Source organism: Lepisosteus oculatus, chromosome 2 (assembly GCF_040954835.1).
Source record: "Lepisosteus oculatus isolate fLepOcu1 chromosome 2, fLepOcu1.hap2, whole genome shotgun sequence".
Taxonomy (NCBI): Eukaryota; Metazoa; Chordata; class Actinopteri; order Semionotiformes; family Lepisosteidae; genus Lepisosteus; species Lepisosteus oculatus.
In genome coordinates, this window is record NC_090697.1 from 14,678,633 (window position 1) to 14,696,275 (window position 17,643).

The following is a 17,643-nucleotide window of genomic DNA, read 5'->3' on the forward strand; positions in this document are numbered from 1 at the left end:
GCAAGTCTGCACTTGCTAATGAGGTCAAGACAGCTAAAAAAAGATATAATGGATGGATTATTTCTCCAAAGAACACCTTGTAAGTGTGATTTTTAATTGAGGGAGGCATTTTAGTAACACTAAATTAATGCATTAACCATTCACTGTACTGCCTTCAGAAAAATGTTGCAATATGAAAACCAAATACATAATCATTTAAATACATTCTTTATTTTCTATTATAGATAATATTTATTTAATATTTACCAGACACAAAAATCATTTCTGTTCCTTATAATTAGTTCTCAATATTTTTCTGAAAAACGTATTGCTATGAAGTATTGTTTAATTTAATTCCATATTTGAATAAACCTTATTTAAAACTAAACCAGTAAGGCAGAAGCACCTTTCTATATCACTCTCACCTTTATGGTTACAAGTTTTGGACAGCAATAACACATACTGACCCCACCTCCCACCTTCAAGACATTGTACATTTGTTTAAAAAGTCACAATGCATGAAAATGTCAAGGTTATACAGTATATGTACTGTTACCTTAACAAGATGGCTCTTTGATACCTGTAAAGCTTCCAATATCAGAAACAACACCCTTGAATAAATGCTGCTTGATGTTCTGTTTTTCACTCCAAGTAAAACAATACAATAAACAATGATGAAATGTACTGTAGTATACAATGTGCTTAAAAATTGCATGCTTTGTAAAAGTTTCTCCATCCATTTCTAACATCCATTGAAATGTTTTATAATTGTGACAAAAATGCACAATGCAAATTGGAAAGTAAGGCTCTGAAAATCCATCTGGCATTTTACAAACCTTTCTTAGGTAGAATTGTATAACAGGATGAAATGTTAGTGATAGAAAGTAATACCTATCTTAAAGACAGGAAGAGGGTATTTGGCCAGTCTTGCTCATTCTGGTAGCTAACTGAATTCTGGAGTAGATGCCCACAACTTAAGTGTACTTTATGCATCTTAATTTTTTAGTTTAAAAATAGCCCAGTTAATTATTTGTATATTCTTTAAATCATTAATTCAAATTACTTTTAAGGATTAATGAAAAATTTCCTCATTTACTAAAGAGACACACTTATTGTGCTGTAGGTATTACAGCTTTTGGTTGGTTTAAACACAATAAAAGGAAATACATATAATAAAAATATTTTAATTACATAAATTCTGTGGTTATTGATCAATAATAATTTGCATAATCTAACTGAATAATGAGTTTGCTCATGATGATTTATATTTTACATTGAAAGTACTGGACTGAGCTTATAAAGCAAAATAGTATGTGCATAATCTTAAAATACCAAGTAATAGGTTTACTCCGTGCTGAAAAAAGAAGAAAGAAAACAGAACGTTTCAGCCGTGGAGCCTTCTTCAGGTGTGTGAGGGCAGTAAGCAAAGGTAATGTGGCGGGAGAACAAAGGCTGGGAGAGAGGAGGAGTGAGAGGCGGGAGCTGGGGACAGAAAGAGAGGCCAATCAAGAAGTGTGAAGTCAGGATAGGTGAAGTGAGGTGTGAAATGAAACCTGCAATGAATAGAGAGAATTTAGGAGAAAAGTAGTCTTTTTCATTACTATAACTCTCCTGATATCTTACACACTGAGTCCTAGATTTTTAGCTTAGTCTTTGTTGTTTTGAATATATTTACATACAGTAGATGGAATGTTGGGAACAGAATATGAAATTCTAAGAATTTTGAAATGTGCAATTCTCTTCCATTAGGATAAGCTTAACAAAGAAATTAGACAAAAACAACCAAGTCAATCACTTTACTCATTGTCTACCCTTTAACATCTTAAGATTAAACTATTGTTGGGAATATTTTTTCTCAATCTGTTCTGATATTATTTAGTTGATTCAACTCATTTTAATCAGCAAAGTAGTTAATCTCCTGAGACAGTAAGTTTCTTGCGTGTGCAATTATGTTTCACAGTGTGCTTGCTGATTAGGCAGAAACTCCAAAATAATTAATCAGAAAATTACAAAAAGAATTAATCAAGAGTTCTATAGTGAGACCCACACCGGACCTTTGCTGCTTAATAATTAAACCCTGCAATTAGTTAGCTTACCATCCAAAGTATAAGAAATTACATGCAATATTAATATAAATACATAATTGGAACAAGTAATAGGTTTATTCCATGCTGAAAAAAAGAAGAAAGAGAACACAGTGTTTTGGCCGGGGAGCCTTCTTCAGGTGTCAGGTGTATAATTAAATACATAATTATATGGTACATTTCTGAAATGAAATATGTACGTCCACAATGGATCTGTCAAAATGTAGACATTTTTATTTCATTTAAAACAAATTTTTTGTTTAATTTTATACATGAGATCTTATTACTGAGACATACATGGATCTCGCGTTGTCTCTTCGCTGGGAGATTCAAGAGTTTTCTTTATATTCTATCAATAGGAAAGAACAGAAGGACTATTGATGAATTTAAAAACACCAGTCTGCCAGTAACAAGTGTATAACATTCAACAGAAGCATACATTGTGAAATAAACAGACCACTGATTCTGTAAACATGAAAACTAAAACTATATATAATTAAAACATTACAAAGATTAAAAATTATTGTTGTAAATTGTACATTATGTTCACTTCAGCATGATCAAAGGCTTGAAACATTGATAGTGTCCGTACAACACAAGTCGCTCTATAGCCACAACTAAAACATGGACTCAAAACTAATTAATTTGCTTTTATCTTAAGATGCAATTTAAAGCTGGCACTGTAGACTGAGAAAAGTGGTAATCAAAGCTGATATGTGCCTGAACATTGATGTACTACACATCACTAGATCAAGGAACACATCTAAAGCTGAAATTACACTTTCACAGAGCATTGCTCTATTCCTTGGCATGCAAAGGTTTCATCTTCAGATAAGGTCATTTTGACATTTCTACCTTTTCTCAAGATGTTCACACATGTGAAACTGTTTGCAAGAGCTTTGATATCATGTGTAAATTTGGAAATTCTGTGGTTTGATACACAGAATACTAATAGACCTTTTTATAGATCTTCTGAGTTTTCTCATTTCTAATTCTGAAAAGGTGGCAAATGTGTTAAGTGTAGAGTAATATTCTGTGTGGCCATCCCACGGCAAAACTGGAATAAATCACCAGTGGTTTCAGAACAGAAAAAATATAATTCCTTTAGTGGGATATTCCATTAGGGAAAATATTGTGGTATGTTAAGTTTTTGTTACTAAACTTCCTTATAATAATCTATTAGTATATAGATTCTACCATAACTGTATATACCGGGAAATAACCATGGTATTTGACCTTTGGAGGAAAGTGAATTGAGGTTAATGCATGTCCAAAAAATACATACTGTAGAAAAAGTAGCAATAAAATACACAAATAGATACACATCAAAACTAATTACCAAATTTAGGCCAGCGATGTGTTAATGTTATAATTGCAAATATATCTATATTAATTTTGTTTATTTAAACAAAAAGAAAAATAAAGGTAATTGTGGGTGAGAAAAATGAAGGTTGAATATGTCCAAATCTCCAAAGTTCTTCATCTATCAACCTATTTTCTAACCATTTCATCCAATTCAAGGTCACAGGGCAGCCAGAGCCTATCCTGGCAAGCAAGGGGCACAAGGCGGTATACTCCCTGGACAGGACACCAGTGTGTCGCAGGGCACACACAAACAGACATGCACAGATTCACACCAGCACCAATTTTGCCAGAAGCCAATTAACCTATCAGTGTGTTTGGACTGTAGGAGGAAACCAGGGCCCCCCACGAAAACCCATTAGAACATGGGGACAACATACAACTCCACAGAGATAGTAGCCCAGGTTTAGAATTGAACCCAGGGCCTCAGCACTGCGAGGCACTATTGCTAACCACTGCACCTCCATGCTGCCCCCATAGTCATTCCATGGATTTAAAATAATTTTCAGTTTTACCTAAGAGATTTAATCTGAATTTCATTCAAAAGGTGAAATGTAAAAATGTACACTGAACAACAGTAATAGTAAGTGAAATCTTAAGGAACCTTTTGCAATTTGGCAGTTCAAACAAAGAAGAAGAAATTAAGAATACACACCTCCGACAAGCTCTGAACCAGGTCACTTCTTGGTTTTGTCTGAAAAAGAGATGTCAATATCCAACCTTTAGCCCATATATATTGCTAGCAATAATATACACCCTTCATGCAGAACGATCGATAAAATTAGACAAAATTGTTTCAACAAAAAAGGGAAGAGCAGAGAGTACTATCTCCAATTGGATATAGAAAATTAAATATTTTCATACAGTTAAAAAACACCTTTACTAAGATATTTAGTAGACAAATGTTATTATCTGTTTTTTTGTTCTTTGGTACTGTTTATTTGGTACTGTATGACCAGGTGTTTTTGCTACTGATTCGAACTATTTTAAAGAACGGCAATAAAAATCCCTACAAAGTTTTCAAGCTAAATTTAACTACACATTACTCAATGAGTTTTGTGAATTAATATGACCAATGTAATGCAGACATACCTATAAAAGTTCAATGGGGGGCTGCATCAGCACGCATACAGCAAAGGAAAAAGAAGAGATCAATTTCACACTGAAAATTAAAAAGTTTCAAATAAATGAAATTAGAGCACACAACAGAATTTATTTAGCTGTGGCAGTCTCTTTAGTTGTGCAAACCTCTATTTGTTCCTAAACATGATGTTGTATTACAGTTTAATGTAAATATTTTACATGCTTAAAACTGATAAATAACCAAATCTTATTTTATTTAAAAAAACTGACACATCTCATTTTCAACTATCCATACTTGACCTGACCTCACCTTTAACATGATACATTGTTGTTTTAAATTTGGTAGAGGTGCACTAATTTTTATATTTTCATAAATATTGAAACATTTACAAGAGGGAAACTAGTAACACAATAATTAATGAAATAGTTAAATCTGTTTTTCAGAGGTATAAAAGATGCATTTGTTGTGTACCCATTTGAATCCCTACAGTTTAAGCACCTGTAACACGTCACAATTTGACTAAGTGTGGAGAGTTCAGCTCTGCTCTGCCCCTGTAAACATTTGAAGGGGTGGTGTCACTTCCTTTTTACACCCAGTTTCACTGAGTGCTGTTACATTTGTACAGCTCTTCTGCACAATACACTGTGGGGCTATCTATTATAAAAATAGAATGAGCGATTTATAAAACTAGTAACAACAGACTTTGGTAAATCTAATCTGCCATTTATGCAAACAGAAAAAACAATGAAGCATAAATATGACCAATTACCAACTGAACTGCTAGTAACTGATGTACCTACTAAAGATATACTGTAGGTATATCTGGTCACTACCTGGATGGGAAACCTCCTGGGGAAAACTAAGTTGGTGCTGGAAGAGGTGTGAGTGGAGCGGGCACTCACTCTGCGGTCTATGTGGGTCCTAATGCCCCACTAATGCAATCCTAATGCAATATACTGTTGCAAATCTGTTGCTAACAAGTATAAGTAAATTGTTTCTCATCATATAACCTAAGATGAAAGGTAAACATGCTGGTTTCAGACTTTAAGAATTTCAGAATTTAATCATACAATAACAAATATATTTATATATTTCCCTAATAATCTTCAGACTTAGAAAGCTATTTAGAAATGTTAGAGATAATTAATCTAGATTTTGTGCATACAAGGTATTAATATATATCGAAAAGCAAAAAATGCATGTTTAAATAGACACCATAAAATAAAACGTGCATATTGTGAAAGATTTTTATATACTGGTAGAAACCAGTGTTTCTAGTTAATTTCTCCCAATTCTATCCTGGTTTTAATATTTGGAGACGAATGCTCAGATTGTTCTATTTTTTCAAAAAACTGAAAAGGTGGAAAACTCATCATACAGTACCTGAGCTAAGTTAATATATTCTAGCCTGTCCTAAAGTGTTGAAAACACACAAAAAAAATTTCCCCATTACAATACTATATTAATCTTCCACAATAAGAAATTACTTTAAGCACAAAATCAACAAGATTAATTGCATAGTTCAATTACAAAAATATTCTAAAACAGTAATTGAGTATATGATAAATACAGAATTACTGCTCATTTATCTTTACTTTCCCATTTTAAATTTGATGTTGTTTATCAAATTGATGTGGTACTATCCAACTATCAGCACAGATGTCTCTAACATGCCCACCATTTTAGCTAATTTGAATCTAGCATTTTGTAAAATCTACAGTGCTTCACAGGACAGTTAGGACTAAGAAAAGGATGGCCAGAATATGGGCATGGAGAAGAAGCTAGTACAAGCAATCTGTTTTGTAATGACAACACTCTAAATCCACAGGCTGCTCACAAGTGAAGCCTAACGGCTCTGCGACACACTTAGCCTGCTGTGCATCACAACCTGGAGAATCCCAGTCAGCTAATGACACAACCCAAGTTTGAACAGGAGATGAGTTTCAATACCAGGTTCTAACAGTGCAACAGGCAAAGGCTGAGCCACTTTGGAGCCAGGATATGTTAAGACTGTCATGTGTTATATACACCTCTTTGTTAAAATATATATACAGTAATGACAGTGAACAAATCCCTGATTTAAAAAAAACATTAATTATAGGCATATGAATATGAATTATAGGCACTTAATTTTCTTCATGAAAACTAGTAAATGCTTCCATGCAGTAAATCACTCAGCACACTATAATATATAATAAAAAAACATTGTGATTAGTCAAAATGGGGGTTACCGTAAAATACAGCTTGAGGCTCACTTGTCAACATTGCGTAATAAGACATAGCAGTTCTATTTTTCTGTCACCTAGGAGTATTACTTAATAACAGGAAATACATGAGGCATATTTAAATCTGTTGAGACACAGTCTAATAAACTTCTTCAGCTCTAAGACTAAAGAGTTTTATTTATAGACAATGCCAGACTTCTGAAAATGACCTTTTCAACAAGGTCATTTACACTGCTGAAATACAGAGGCTGATCTTGGCAATGTCTAAATGGTCTGTAAGTCAATCACAAGTGGTTGCTGCAGGAGGAAAAACATTACCATAATGATCCAGCAAGAATGAGAGATTTCATTCATCTACAGTAGCTCACCCTACTGTAAATGAAAGAAAACAGACATATAGAATGGAAAATCTGAGTACAGCCTTACATTATTAAGTGTGTCTTCTCTTAGGGAAATGCTCATGCAAGATGTAAGGAATAATACACTTACAAAATAAAATACTTTGTAAGAATGTTCTGAGTCTCTTCCTGTCTGGGAATATTAACTTAGACCCAAATGTTTACCACAAAAAAATAAAACAAATTCTGATTAACAAAGTGTGTTACATAAAATATTGGGGTGGTGTGTAACCAATGTAAAAGGTAAGATAATGTATACCTGTTCTGTTTATATTTAGGAATACTTGATTAAAATTTGATAGTATAAATGACAGAATGCCTCCGCTTTTACATACCATGCAGATGTGTTTAATAATAACAGCACATTTTTTTAGATCTAAGTAAAATAACATGCTATGCATAGCATGTAGGTAAATTTATACAGCAAAAAGACATCTGTATATTTATGTACTGTAGATATCCTCTTCAAAATAATGTGGGAAAATAAGAGAGCAAATCCAAGTGCCTGGATATATACAATAGCAAAACCTTACAGTTTAAATCAAGGCAATATTCACAATATACTAGTAAGACCTTGTTTAGGTCATTATTTTAAGTCAAAGTCACCATACCACAAGCATATTACAACCCCAGAAATGGCAAAGGGGAGAAACAAGATAAAGAAGTGGAGTACAGTGCCGTATACAGTATGTACAGTATGAGCAGTATGAAAAACATATTATTCTATATCTAGAACAAAGAAGATTGACAGGATATTTCATCCAAGTATTTAATCATTAGGGGCAACCCTGGGGACTATTTCATGTTTAGTAATAAAACACAGGCACAGGGTCACAACTGAGATCTAAATTAAATTTTAATTCATATTGAACTGGAAATAGGAAATAGGAAATAGGAATCAGGTATCTAGAAAGCAGGTATCTACAACAGACTTGCCAGTTAAGTGGTTGAGCCCTAAACTTTAGGATCCTACAAAAAGACAGGAAATTTTGAAATTCATTTTTTAAATGTATTTATTCAATGTTATTTTATTTCTCTAGAAAATGTAAAAAATCTTTCGACTACTTCTATAGTTACTAAACTACTGAACTGGATTCCATGGAACAAGAGGGAAATTGGTAACGCTGATTATACTAGATCATTAAATAACGTCCAATTATCTGTGACCATTGACAAGACAAGCATTCAATTGATTTCGACATGTGAACCTTTAAACACTTTTTTTAATCTATCACCTGAAACGAGTAAGACTTGTTAGTGACACATCAGTTAGAAACAAGACTCACCACACTCCCATTCATTTCACAAATAAGCTAATTGCAGATGCTGTGAAATGCGTTTTTTGAACATCTAAATTATAGACCTCTATGAATTTTAATTTAGCAAAATGTTTCTAAAAACTACAGTTTGTGTAATATGTAAAGTGGTATGGATCAAACAGTTGTTTGCAATAAAGGTGAGTTATATGGAGTTGTTTTTTTTTAAATATAAGAAACTCTGTTGCAGGAAAGTCAGCAGCTGGAATGCAATTAGAAGCCACCATAGAGACTCTAAACTACTTATAAATAGTCACAGTGGAGATTAATTGGTTTCTTATTATTTATTAATTATTATTATGGTTAAGAGTTAAAGAATGCTCTTCAAAACAGGAGAGTTAAAGATTCTTGGTTTGGTATTTGAAGGGCAAGCACATAGCTTGCAGTATTAAGTGTTTTGTAAAGGTGTCTTATTGAGTGTTTTGTAAAGTTGTCTTGGTACAGTGGGGGTGTTTATATTAAAATCAGAAAATAAAGCTTCCTGCTCTAGACTTCTGGCAGTCATTGTGAGTTTTTGTGCATGCAGACCTTGGGTCTGCCATGACAGGATAAGGGTTTTTCACAATCACATAGAGTGAAAATTAAAAAAGCAGATCATTAGCAAATAAATAATTATTATCCAGTTCCACCAAAGGTAATACCTGTTGGCTTAAAAAAGTTCATGTGGCAATCTTCTGATTACACGGCAGGCCACTGATAATCAGAGGTTAGGACTTACTGCAGTGACATTACTATACTTTCATAAACCTACCCTTGAAAACGTCAGACATCGGTAACCGTATTCCAAACAGGTTTGAGAACCTCTCCTGCTCTTTTGCTTCCTGAAACATAAACCAGTTTCTTTTGTTGCAATTTATACGTTTATATGATAAGTCATAAGGTAGTTTTAAAAAAAGAACAGTTTAGTGAGAATAAACCAGAAAAGGTTTACGTGAGTATTATTTGAAATACTTATGAACATTTCTGAAACATTTTTGAAAGTTAAGGTGAAAGCAGTTTTTCTTTGCCATTTAGATAATTTCACTGTTGCAAGGAAATTCAAGTTGATCTGAGGCACATTTTTTGGACACATGACTTGCCATCAGCCACCACAGTGTTTACGTGTGGTTTAATTGAGATATTTGGTTTATATTACACTTGTTCTAGATATTTAGTGGTTTAATACATTTTTTGTTTGCCGATGAACTCATAATCACACCAATAATATACTTTAATTAAGATGAACTCTTAATAGTTTTAAACATGCTGGAGAATTCTTTTTAGAAAATTCTTTTGAATTAGATGGGCCAAGTGATAGAAAAGCATAAAAACAGTTCCTAGTAAAGATCTTGTGAGTTCAATTAATTGTTAAGTCAAGTAACAGAGCAGAACTCCATGGTATCTTTAAGGCTGCTGGGAGCTGTTCAAGATATGCAGAGCCTGATGCAATAATTTTATATAGTTGCACACATATACCGTTTAGATGCCACACTTTGTATCTTTGTGACACACGTTAATAGACTTACAGTACCGTAGACTTCAAGTTTGCAAATTTAAAAATGTCATTTTCAATATGTGAACAATGCTAAAAACCATTACAGGCACATCACTTAAATTGTAGGAACACATAATAGTCTATAACACTATATGTTTAATAAATATACATGTCCACTAGCCACATACAGTATATTTTAACAAAACAAAGTTTGCAGACAGCTGTAATCAAAACCTGCACTACTTCATAAATCATTTAATTTTTAATGTTGTTTCAGAATTTCTTGAATGAAATTTATCATTTTTAACCCTATTCTCTATTTTACAATATGTTAAACCTGTACTCCAGGTAAACTTAGATAATCTTCATTTTAATTGTAAGTTAAGTACCAAGTGTTGGAGTGACTTAGCATGGCTGATTGATTGAAAGAACCTGTTGACTGAGACACAGCTGCTCTGAATGAGTAATAAGTACAGTAGGGTCTTAACATTTGTGAGGATTCAGTGCAGAGAACCACCGGGAACAGCCAAAGTTGCATATAACCATGTTCACCACTATACTATGTCATAACAAATTACAGTATATAGTTAAAAAACATAGATAACACTGCCTTATATGATAATTAAAATACTAGTACATTGGTGATAAAATAATATTGATCAAATGAAACAAACAACAGTAATCACAAACTTACTGTATGGTAATCAGCTAAAATAAATTATCTTACGTGATCAGCATGTAATGAAACAGACAATAAAACTAATAGTGAGCCTACAAAGTCATCTCCAGCCTGTCATTCCACTTGCTGCCGTAATAGAACTGGGAGTGTTCATTACCATACACAAACAAGACCATGTTGAGATGCAGATCAAGGGTAGTGGGTACTTGGGCAAGAGGCAGGGAGAGGCTCATTCGCTAGGTAGATTCATCTCACCATCCTAATGTGTTGAGTGGCTAATCTGAAAGTTGCGCTTAACAGCCCTAACCTTATTTTAGCAAACATTAAATTTGTAGATGTCGAGACCTTACTGTACTCGGTTGTTCGAAAGTTGATCATTGGGTAGATCATTTGCCAGGCTGCTTGGTGTATATTGCAAAGGGTCTACATTTCTAGTTAACCAACGATAGAAAGAATTTTCTACTTTCCTTAAAAGACAATCAGGAGTCATGAGAAATAGGAGTAAGCGATTAAAATTTTCTGTTCTCTGTCATGTTTCCCCGATGCTCATCTTCCTCTTCCCTAGGTGGCATATAGTGAAGGCATTTTCAGTGTGGAGGCAGGGCCCTGAATTAAGTGTGACGCACTGCCTTAGCGACCATAGCTGCCCTGGCTGTGACACAGCTGTGAAGGCCCTTTAAGAACACACTGGGCACCTCCCCGGAGGGGCGAGCAAGAGGGGCTCCATCTCGATACCCCCGTAAGGGGAGAGCATTTCAGAGACAGTCCCAGAGAGGACTGTGAAGAGAGTGCTGAGGCCACATTTTTCTTTTCCCCTGTCCCGCTGTGAGGTTTCACCGGGGAAGGTTGAGTCTTCTTTTGTTTTGGCCTTGTTTGTTTTCTTCCAGTCTGGAACCCACTAAACAGGGATAGTCTTAACTGCATGACACTATTCCCAACAGTCTTACTTCTTCTCCAGACTGGACCCCATTAAATAGGGATAGTCCAGTCTGGACACCGCTGTGGAAAGTGGTGTGCTTTTTTGTTTTTCTTTTTTTTAGTTTTTTTGCTGACCTCACATGTGCAGGGCATTGACTTTTACCGGTTCTCTCAGGGCTCCTCACAGTCCCGCATTGTTACACTTTTTTGCCAAAGAAATCTTTTGGTTACTTAGTTTTGAAGCAGGCGTTCCTATATAACACATAGAATTACATAGCAGCCCTTCTGTCCAGCATTCTTCCATTCCAGTTCAAACCAGTTTATGTCCACCTTATAAAATATTACAGTGTCAACATAAACAGTATGTACAAAGTTCACAGAGACCTTCTCAACACCAAGGAGTTAATTCAAGGAGAAAGTTGCATTCTCTAGTGCCTGCAGGTCTAAGACTATGTTAAACAGTAAAGCTGATAAATATATGAAAATGGGTTTAACAGAATATGAATGGTCTAGTGCCTGTTGACCAATGAGGATGGAGTGAAACTGATGAGATGATGTAATGACTTGTATGAATAGAATCATGTGAAGTACAACTGAAAAGGAAGAGGACAAGGTGGTCTGTCTTTAGAGGGAACGAAAATATAGATCTAGGTTCCAGGAGGAGATTGAAAAGAGAATGTTAAACTCAAAACAATAAAAACTAAGACAACAAGCTGGCTATTTTGAGCTTATGATGTAAAAAATAAATAATATTTTAATAATTTAATTTAAATAGAAGTGAGAAGAGTATATGTGAAGTACAACTTTATTTCCAGTATCTATGCTGACAAACTAAGTATTGTAAAGATATTTTTTATTTAGTATTTTGTTGCAAGGCCTTGGTAAGAATTAGATAATATCCCAATATTTGGATTCTTGGTAATACAGTTTCTGATAAAGAGAGAATCTAACAATATGATAGCTACTCTAAAAGCCCAAGTCTGATTTGGCTCAGACTAATTCTGGCCTTAGAGTTTGACTTGATTAAAGTTGACCTTGATTGTGTAGCAAGCTTTGAAACCGCTAACCTAAGCTGGGGAACAGTATTCAGGAAACAGGCGAAGACGAATGAAGAGAAATTGCAGTGGCATAAAATTGGGGGATCAATGGAGTAAATCAATAAGTATTTGATTTTTATCACAAAATTTGTTCCGTAGACTTCAAGTTTGAGGAAGACAATTGATCAAGCATCCCTAGTTATATTGACATATCTAACAATATTAATTAAGAAGAAACGCTTAGGTGACTGACTGACCAAATAAGCCAATAGCAGTAAATTAAAACAAAAGGTTGAGATAAACAGAAATTTATGCAGGCTTACATAGGCTTGCTCTTGAACTTTTTTTCTCATTTGTTTTCATTCTAGATCCATGTGTGAAATGTAAAGGTCTGTGTGAACAAATGACTAGCATATTTAATTTCAAAGACAACATTTAGGTAGCTGTAGTGGAAAGTGAAGCACAACCTTTTGAATTCACTTGAAGCAGATACATGGTACAAAACGACACAAATAATGACGGACAAAATGCAGTTGTTGTATAGAATAAATTTTAACAATACCCATTCTAAACTAATTTTAACACATTATTCAACATCATAGAATCAGGAGAGTTTATAATATAAGGGAAAAAGTAAGCCTCAGTAAATTAGACTATAATAAGCCTTAAGAAGTAACCACTTTATTTACTCTTCTAAGATGACTTTAAACTTATTTTAAACAATGACACCGAAAGCCTATTTACTCTAATGCAATTTACATGTATTAGAAAGGCTTTCTTAGTAAAAAAAAACTGAGGTGGCAATTATGAAGTAGATTTTGCTGCTTAAGAAATGTTATAGTAAAAAATAAAAAAATATAATTCCCAATATTGCTCTGGCTCCACCACAAGCCTGTATTCGATAAAGCAGTTAGAAAATGGATGGATTCTCCAATTGCCCACTGCTCTGCCAGATTAAAGACACAAAAGCTAACATTTGGGAAATTATAAATAAAAAGTAATGGAATAAATAAAAACTAAAATAATAAAGTTTTCTCGAAACTCACAAGGATTTCACTAACCATGTCTCCTGATTTACAAGAGAAGAATTAAGTCTTTGCTGTTATAGTCTTGTTGCTCACTGGATCTACCACAGTTCTGAATCAGCAATGCTTTTCTGATTTGCTTAATGTGTTAATTAAGGGATAATGGTATTGATGTGGCCTTTAACAAGGTAATAACTGCCCTCCAAAGTCAATAATTATTTCAATAAGTGTCTTTATTACAAAAGAGCATACTACAGCAATCCCATCACTGTCATGCTGAAAGTCTACTACCTACATTTTAAACAATGCATTTTGAAATATTCTTTGATATAAACCAAAATCTTCACTTTTTAAAGAGTTTATTTGCTTATTTGCTATTTAGGTCAGACCAATATGCTATACAAGTCTCTCAATGCATAATTAAACTACAACTTTATTGTCTTTTATTGCCTATGTTATTCCTGCTATGTATATATTACGTACACACCAATAGCTGTGGAGATAATACTTTCTTAGTAAAATAATAGATATGACTAGATAATGTTAAACAGTAAAATTAACAGTAAACGTATAACTGTATGTAGATCTCAGAATTAGGCTTTTGGCACATGTGACTTAAATAGAATGTAAATGTATTGAGTAAATGTATAAGTGTTAGCTTAGTCCTCTTAACCCAGTTAATGAATAGAACAGCTATCCATTCTTGATGTTTTATTCTGTCAGATTTTAGAATCTAAATAAAGCTAGGCCTGGTTAGTTTTTGGGAGACATCATAAGAAACCTTTTTGCACTCAATAAACGCCACTCTTTCCACATTTTCAGAAATTCCAAATTATGGTACAAGTAACTGTCAGAGATGTTGTCTCACAGGTGAGGCATTAAAATTGACTACAATTCACACTGGAGATTAAAGAACCCATGGCACTCTTCACAAGAGCTGGGTTATTAACCCATGTCATGGCCAGATCTACAAAACAAACTGGTTGTAAAGTCTTACTCAAAATTTACATTCCTTATGATTAACATCATTTTCCTGTACAACACATACTGTACTTCAAGATCCCTTATTGTGAAAGAGAAGTTAAGTGTACAGGCTTTTATCATAAACGTTTAACTTATTTAAAATAGTACAAAGGGGAATAATGTGTAATCTATGATCCAAGAGAGGTCAGCCTGGAGTTACAACATAATGGTAGGTCATTAAATTTGCCAAACCTTAATGGGACAATGCTTGGGGAGGTCACATGTCATGACATTATAGTAGTAAAGAGCAAATATTGTTATACTTACTGTACATACATAACCTATAAATACAATCCAACACTTTTTAAAAGTTTAAGTTTAAAACTTCTTCCTATCGGACTTGTCATAATATGTAATGTAATAGGACAGATTTTCATCTATTATGCAGTGTTATATAACTCTGATATTTAAGCCTCTAGCCAGAAATGAATTTTATCCATAATTTAAATAATAAAGTTGAGCTTCTATTCAGCCATTTCACAAATGGAGAAATTGTGATAATTACTTTTCAAACCATAGCTAATGCAAGCATTTAATATTAAAGAAAGTGTATTTGCTCTGAATGCCTTTAAAATTGAGGTTTACTTACCTCTTTCAAACTTCCAGGTAGCTCTTGATCAGTTGCTGTCAGGGAGGTAGAACTCCGTCCACCTTTATGTCTTTTCTTCAGTGAAGAGTTGGCAGATCTGGAATCTTTCTCATTTTTTTCCAGACCCTTGGGTTGTCGCTGTCGCTGTCTATGTTGCTCCTGAGAAATGTCAGCAGAAGTCTGTGCATAAAATTGTAATACATTCAAAAACCTTTCAAAGAAAATAGAGTGTGACAGCCTACACTTTTGTTGGTATACTAACCTTTTTGAAGTCTCCAGATAACTCACAGTCTTGTTTTGGTGGGTGTTTAGGATCAGAGGTATTTTGAGGTGAAGGTGTCGTTTGGATACTTGGAATGCTGGCTTGCTTGCCATCCTTCAGAAGTATCTTATAGGGACTGCGGCTTTCCCTTGCTTTATGCTCTTTTTGAAGTTGATTGCCACTGTCAATCTGTTCTTCTTCAACAATTTTGGCTATGACCTAGGAGCAGAACAACAGAACAAACAAAAACATAATTATTTGCAACTCCTTATTCAGAGATCCAATTACCACTGTATATTCATATTCAGAATTAATCAGAGATAATTACTTTGTCAACCGTAAAGAACAATAACAGCAAATTAGTAAGCATAATTAATAACATATGTAATTTATTTCTGTTATTTGCCATGGTGTAAAGACAGTGAAAACAATTTAAACACTACAGGATATCCTCCAGACTTATTTTCCTTTACCAAAACAGGACATTCTCTTGTCTGTCTCATGTGCTTACTTTATCAAGTGTAGTGAAGAACCTGAGTTCTGTGCAGCATTCAATATCCTAATTGACTTATTTACATCAGCTTTCAATAAGAGCAAATATTGTTAATTATGTTCGTGTAGAGAACTGCGTCAGCATGCATACAGCATGTGGCAGAGGAACAGGAGCTTCCACAGCTGAAACGGTGTTTCTTTTCATTCATTTATATTTCAGAATGCAATGAACCTTTACCTATAGTTAATTATATTAATCAAGCTTAATTTGTTTAATAATTTATGATATTACTGGGTGCACCAGTCTTGGAGTTTTACAAGGAACTGACAATGAAGAGTGAAGAATGAAGAGTAAAAGCAACAAATACGTACAGTATATACAGAAATGTCTTTTCATCTATTTGCACTTACAATATTTGCTGTATATGTTTATAAAATATATATTTACTATATTTGCTGCACAGCAGAAATTCATACAGTACATCATTAGAGATACAGGTATAATGTTAGGGTAGCACGGTGGCACAGTAGTTAGCATACTGCCCTGCGGTGCTTTCCTCCCACAGTCCAAAGACATACTGGTAGCTTAATTAGCTTTTGGGAAAATTGACCTTGGTGTGAGTTTGTGCATGTGTGTGTCTGTGTGTGCCATGTAATGTGCTGGCGTCTCGTCCAGGGTGTATCCCACCTTGTACTGGTTAGACTCCAGCTTCTCACAACCCTGACGTGGATGAAGCAGTTTGAAAATAGATGGATGTTATTATGCTAGAATGTGTGGTCACATTCAGTCCTGCTAACATCTTTTGAAAACATTGTCTACTGCAAACCAAAGCTTTATTATATAATCTGCTCAGCCACCTTCTTTATGTAGAAATTGCAGTCACCTGATCAATAGGCAAGTCCACCTTCATATGACTGTCTTCTTGAACCTCATAAGCTCCTTGAGTTTCCTTCCTCTTGTGTTTAGCTTTGAACACACTTCCCTCTGAGAAAAGAGCCAAATCTCTATTACTGTACATCTTAACCTCAGAATCATATATTACTCTTTAATTATTTTGACTTATTTTATGGAAATCAATGATGCCATCACTTAATGCATTCATGGACCTACTGTACACAGAAGATATTCTCTGTACTTTGTGAAAGATTGAATAAGAGAGCACTGTCATATAGGAAACTTGAGTATTATGATTTAAGAATAATGTTCACTGTCCATAAATGGACAATTAAGACCAAATGTATAAGTTCACATTAAAATATTCACTTATAACAGACACTTGTTTCTATCTTTGATACATTTTTAAATTAAAGCATTTCTGGAGCAAATCATAGAACAACATCTGAGTGTGTAGTATAAAAGTGTGTTTCGTTTTCTAAATGCTACTGCACCTGCTGTACATAAAGTGTACCCAAAGTTTAGGCCCTTGCTTTAAGTTTCAAAATCACTGATTACATACTTAAAAAGCATATAAAGAGTGAAAAGTAACATAAATAACCAAGTACTATATTGAATGACTTGTTTTCCTCAAACTTTGTAAAATGATGTTTCTCAAGTAACCATATACTGTACATCAGTATTTGTTACCAGCTCCTTTAAATATCACAATATTTAAGTCATTACATCATAAAGTTAAAATGTTAGGATGATTAACTTTATTTTAGATTGTGTGATTTCTAATCTAAAAGTATATTTTAA

The 17,643-nt window shown here is 33.9% G+C and overlaps 1 protein-coding gene across 6 annotated transcripts in view; it reads right to left on the reverse strand.

Annotated features, from left to right (window-relative positions):
- Positions 1–2,275: 2,275 nt before the first annotated feature.
- LOC102690654 (doublecortin domain-containing protein 2C) overlaps positions 2,276–17,643 on the reverse strand; it is a 36,423-nt gene continuing 21,055 nt past the window's right edge. For 2 of the 6 annotated variants that reach the window (XM_069197364.1, XM_069197346.1), the window contains 5 exons: positions 16,832–16,932; positions 15,456–15,674; positions 15,194–15,373; positions 4,081–4,119; positions 2,276–2,412 (listed from right to left, as the gene is read on the reverse strand). In XM_069197364.1, coding sequence (XP_069053465.1) covers positions 2,347–2,412; positions 4,081–4,119; positions 15,194–15,373; positions 15,456–15,674; positions 16,832–16,932 — 605 coding nt within the window. In that variant the 3' untranslated portion in view covers positions 2,276–2,346. Of the gene's footprint in view, positions 2,413–4,080; positions 4,120–4,517; positions 4,539–9,199; positions 9,270–15,193; positions 15,374–15,455; positions 15,675–16,831; positions 16,933–17,643 lie in introns of all 6 variants that reach the window. The other 4 variants (XM_069197357.1, XM_069197371.1, XM_069197351.1 and 1 more) reach the window with 4 other exon arrangements.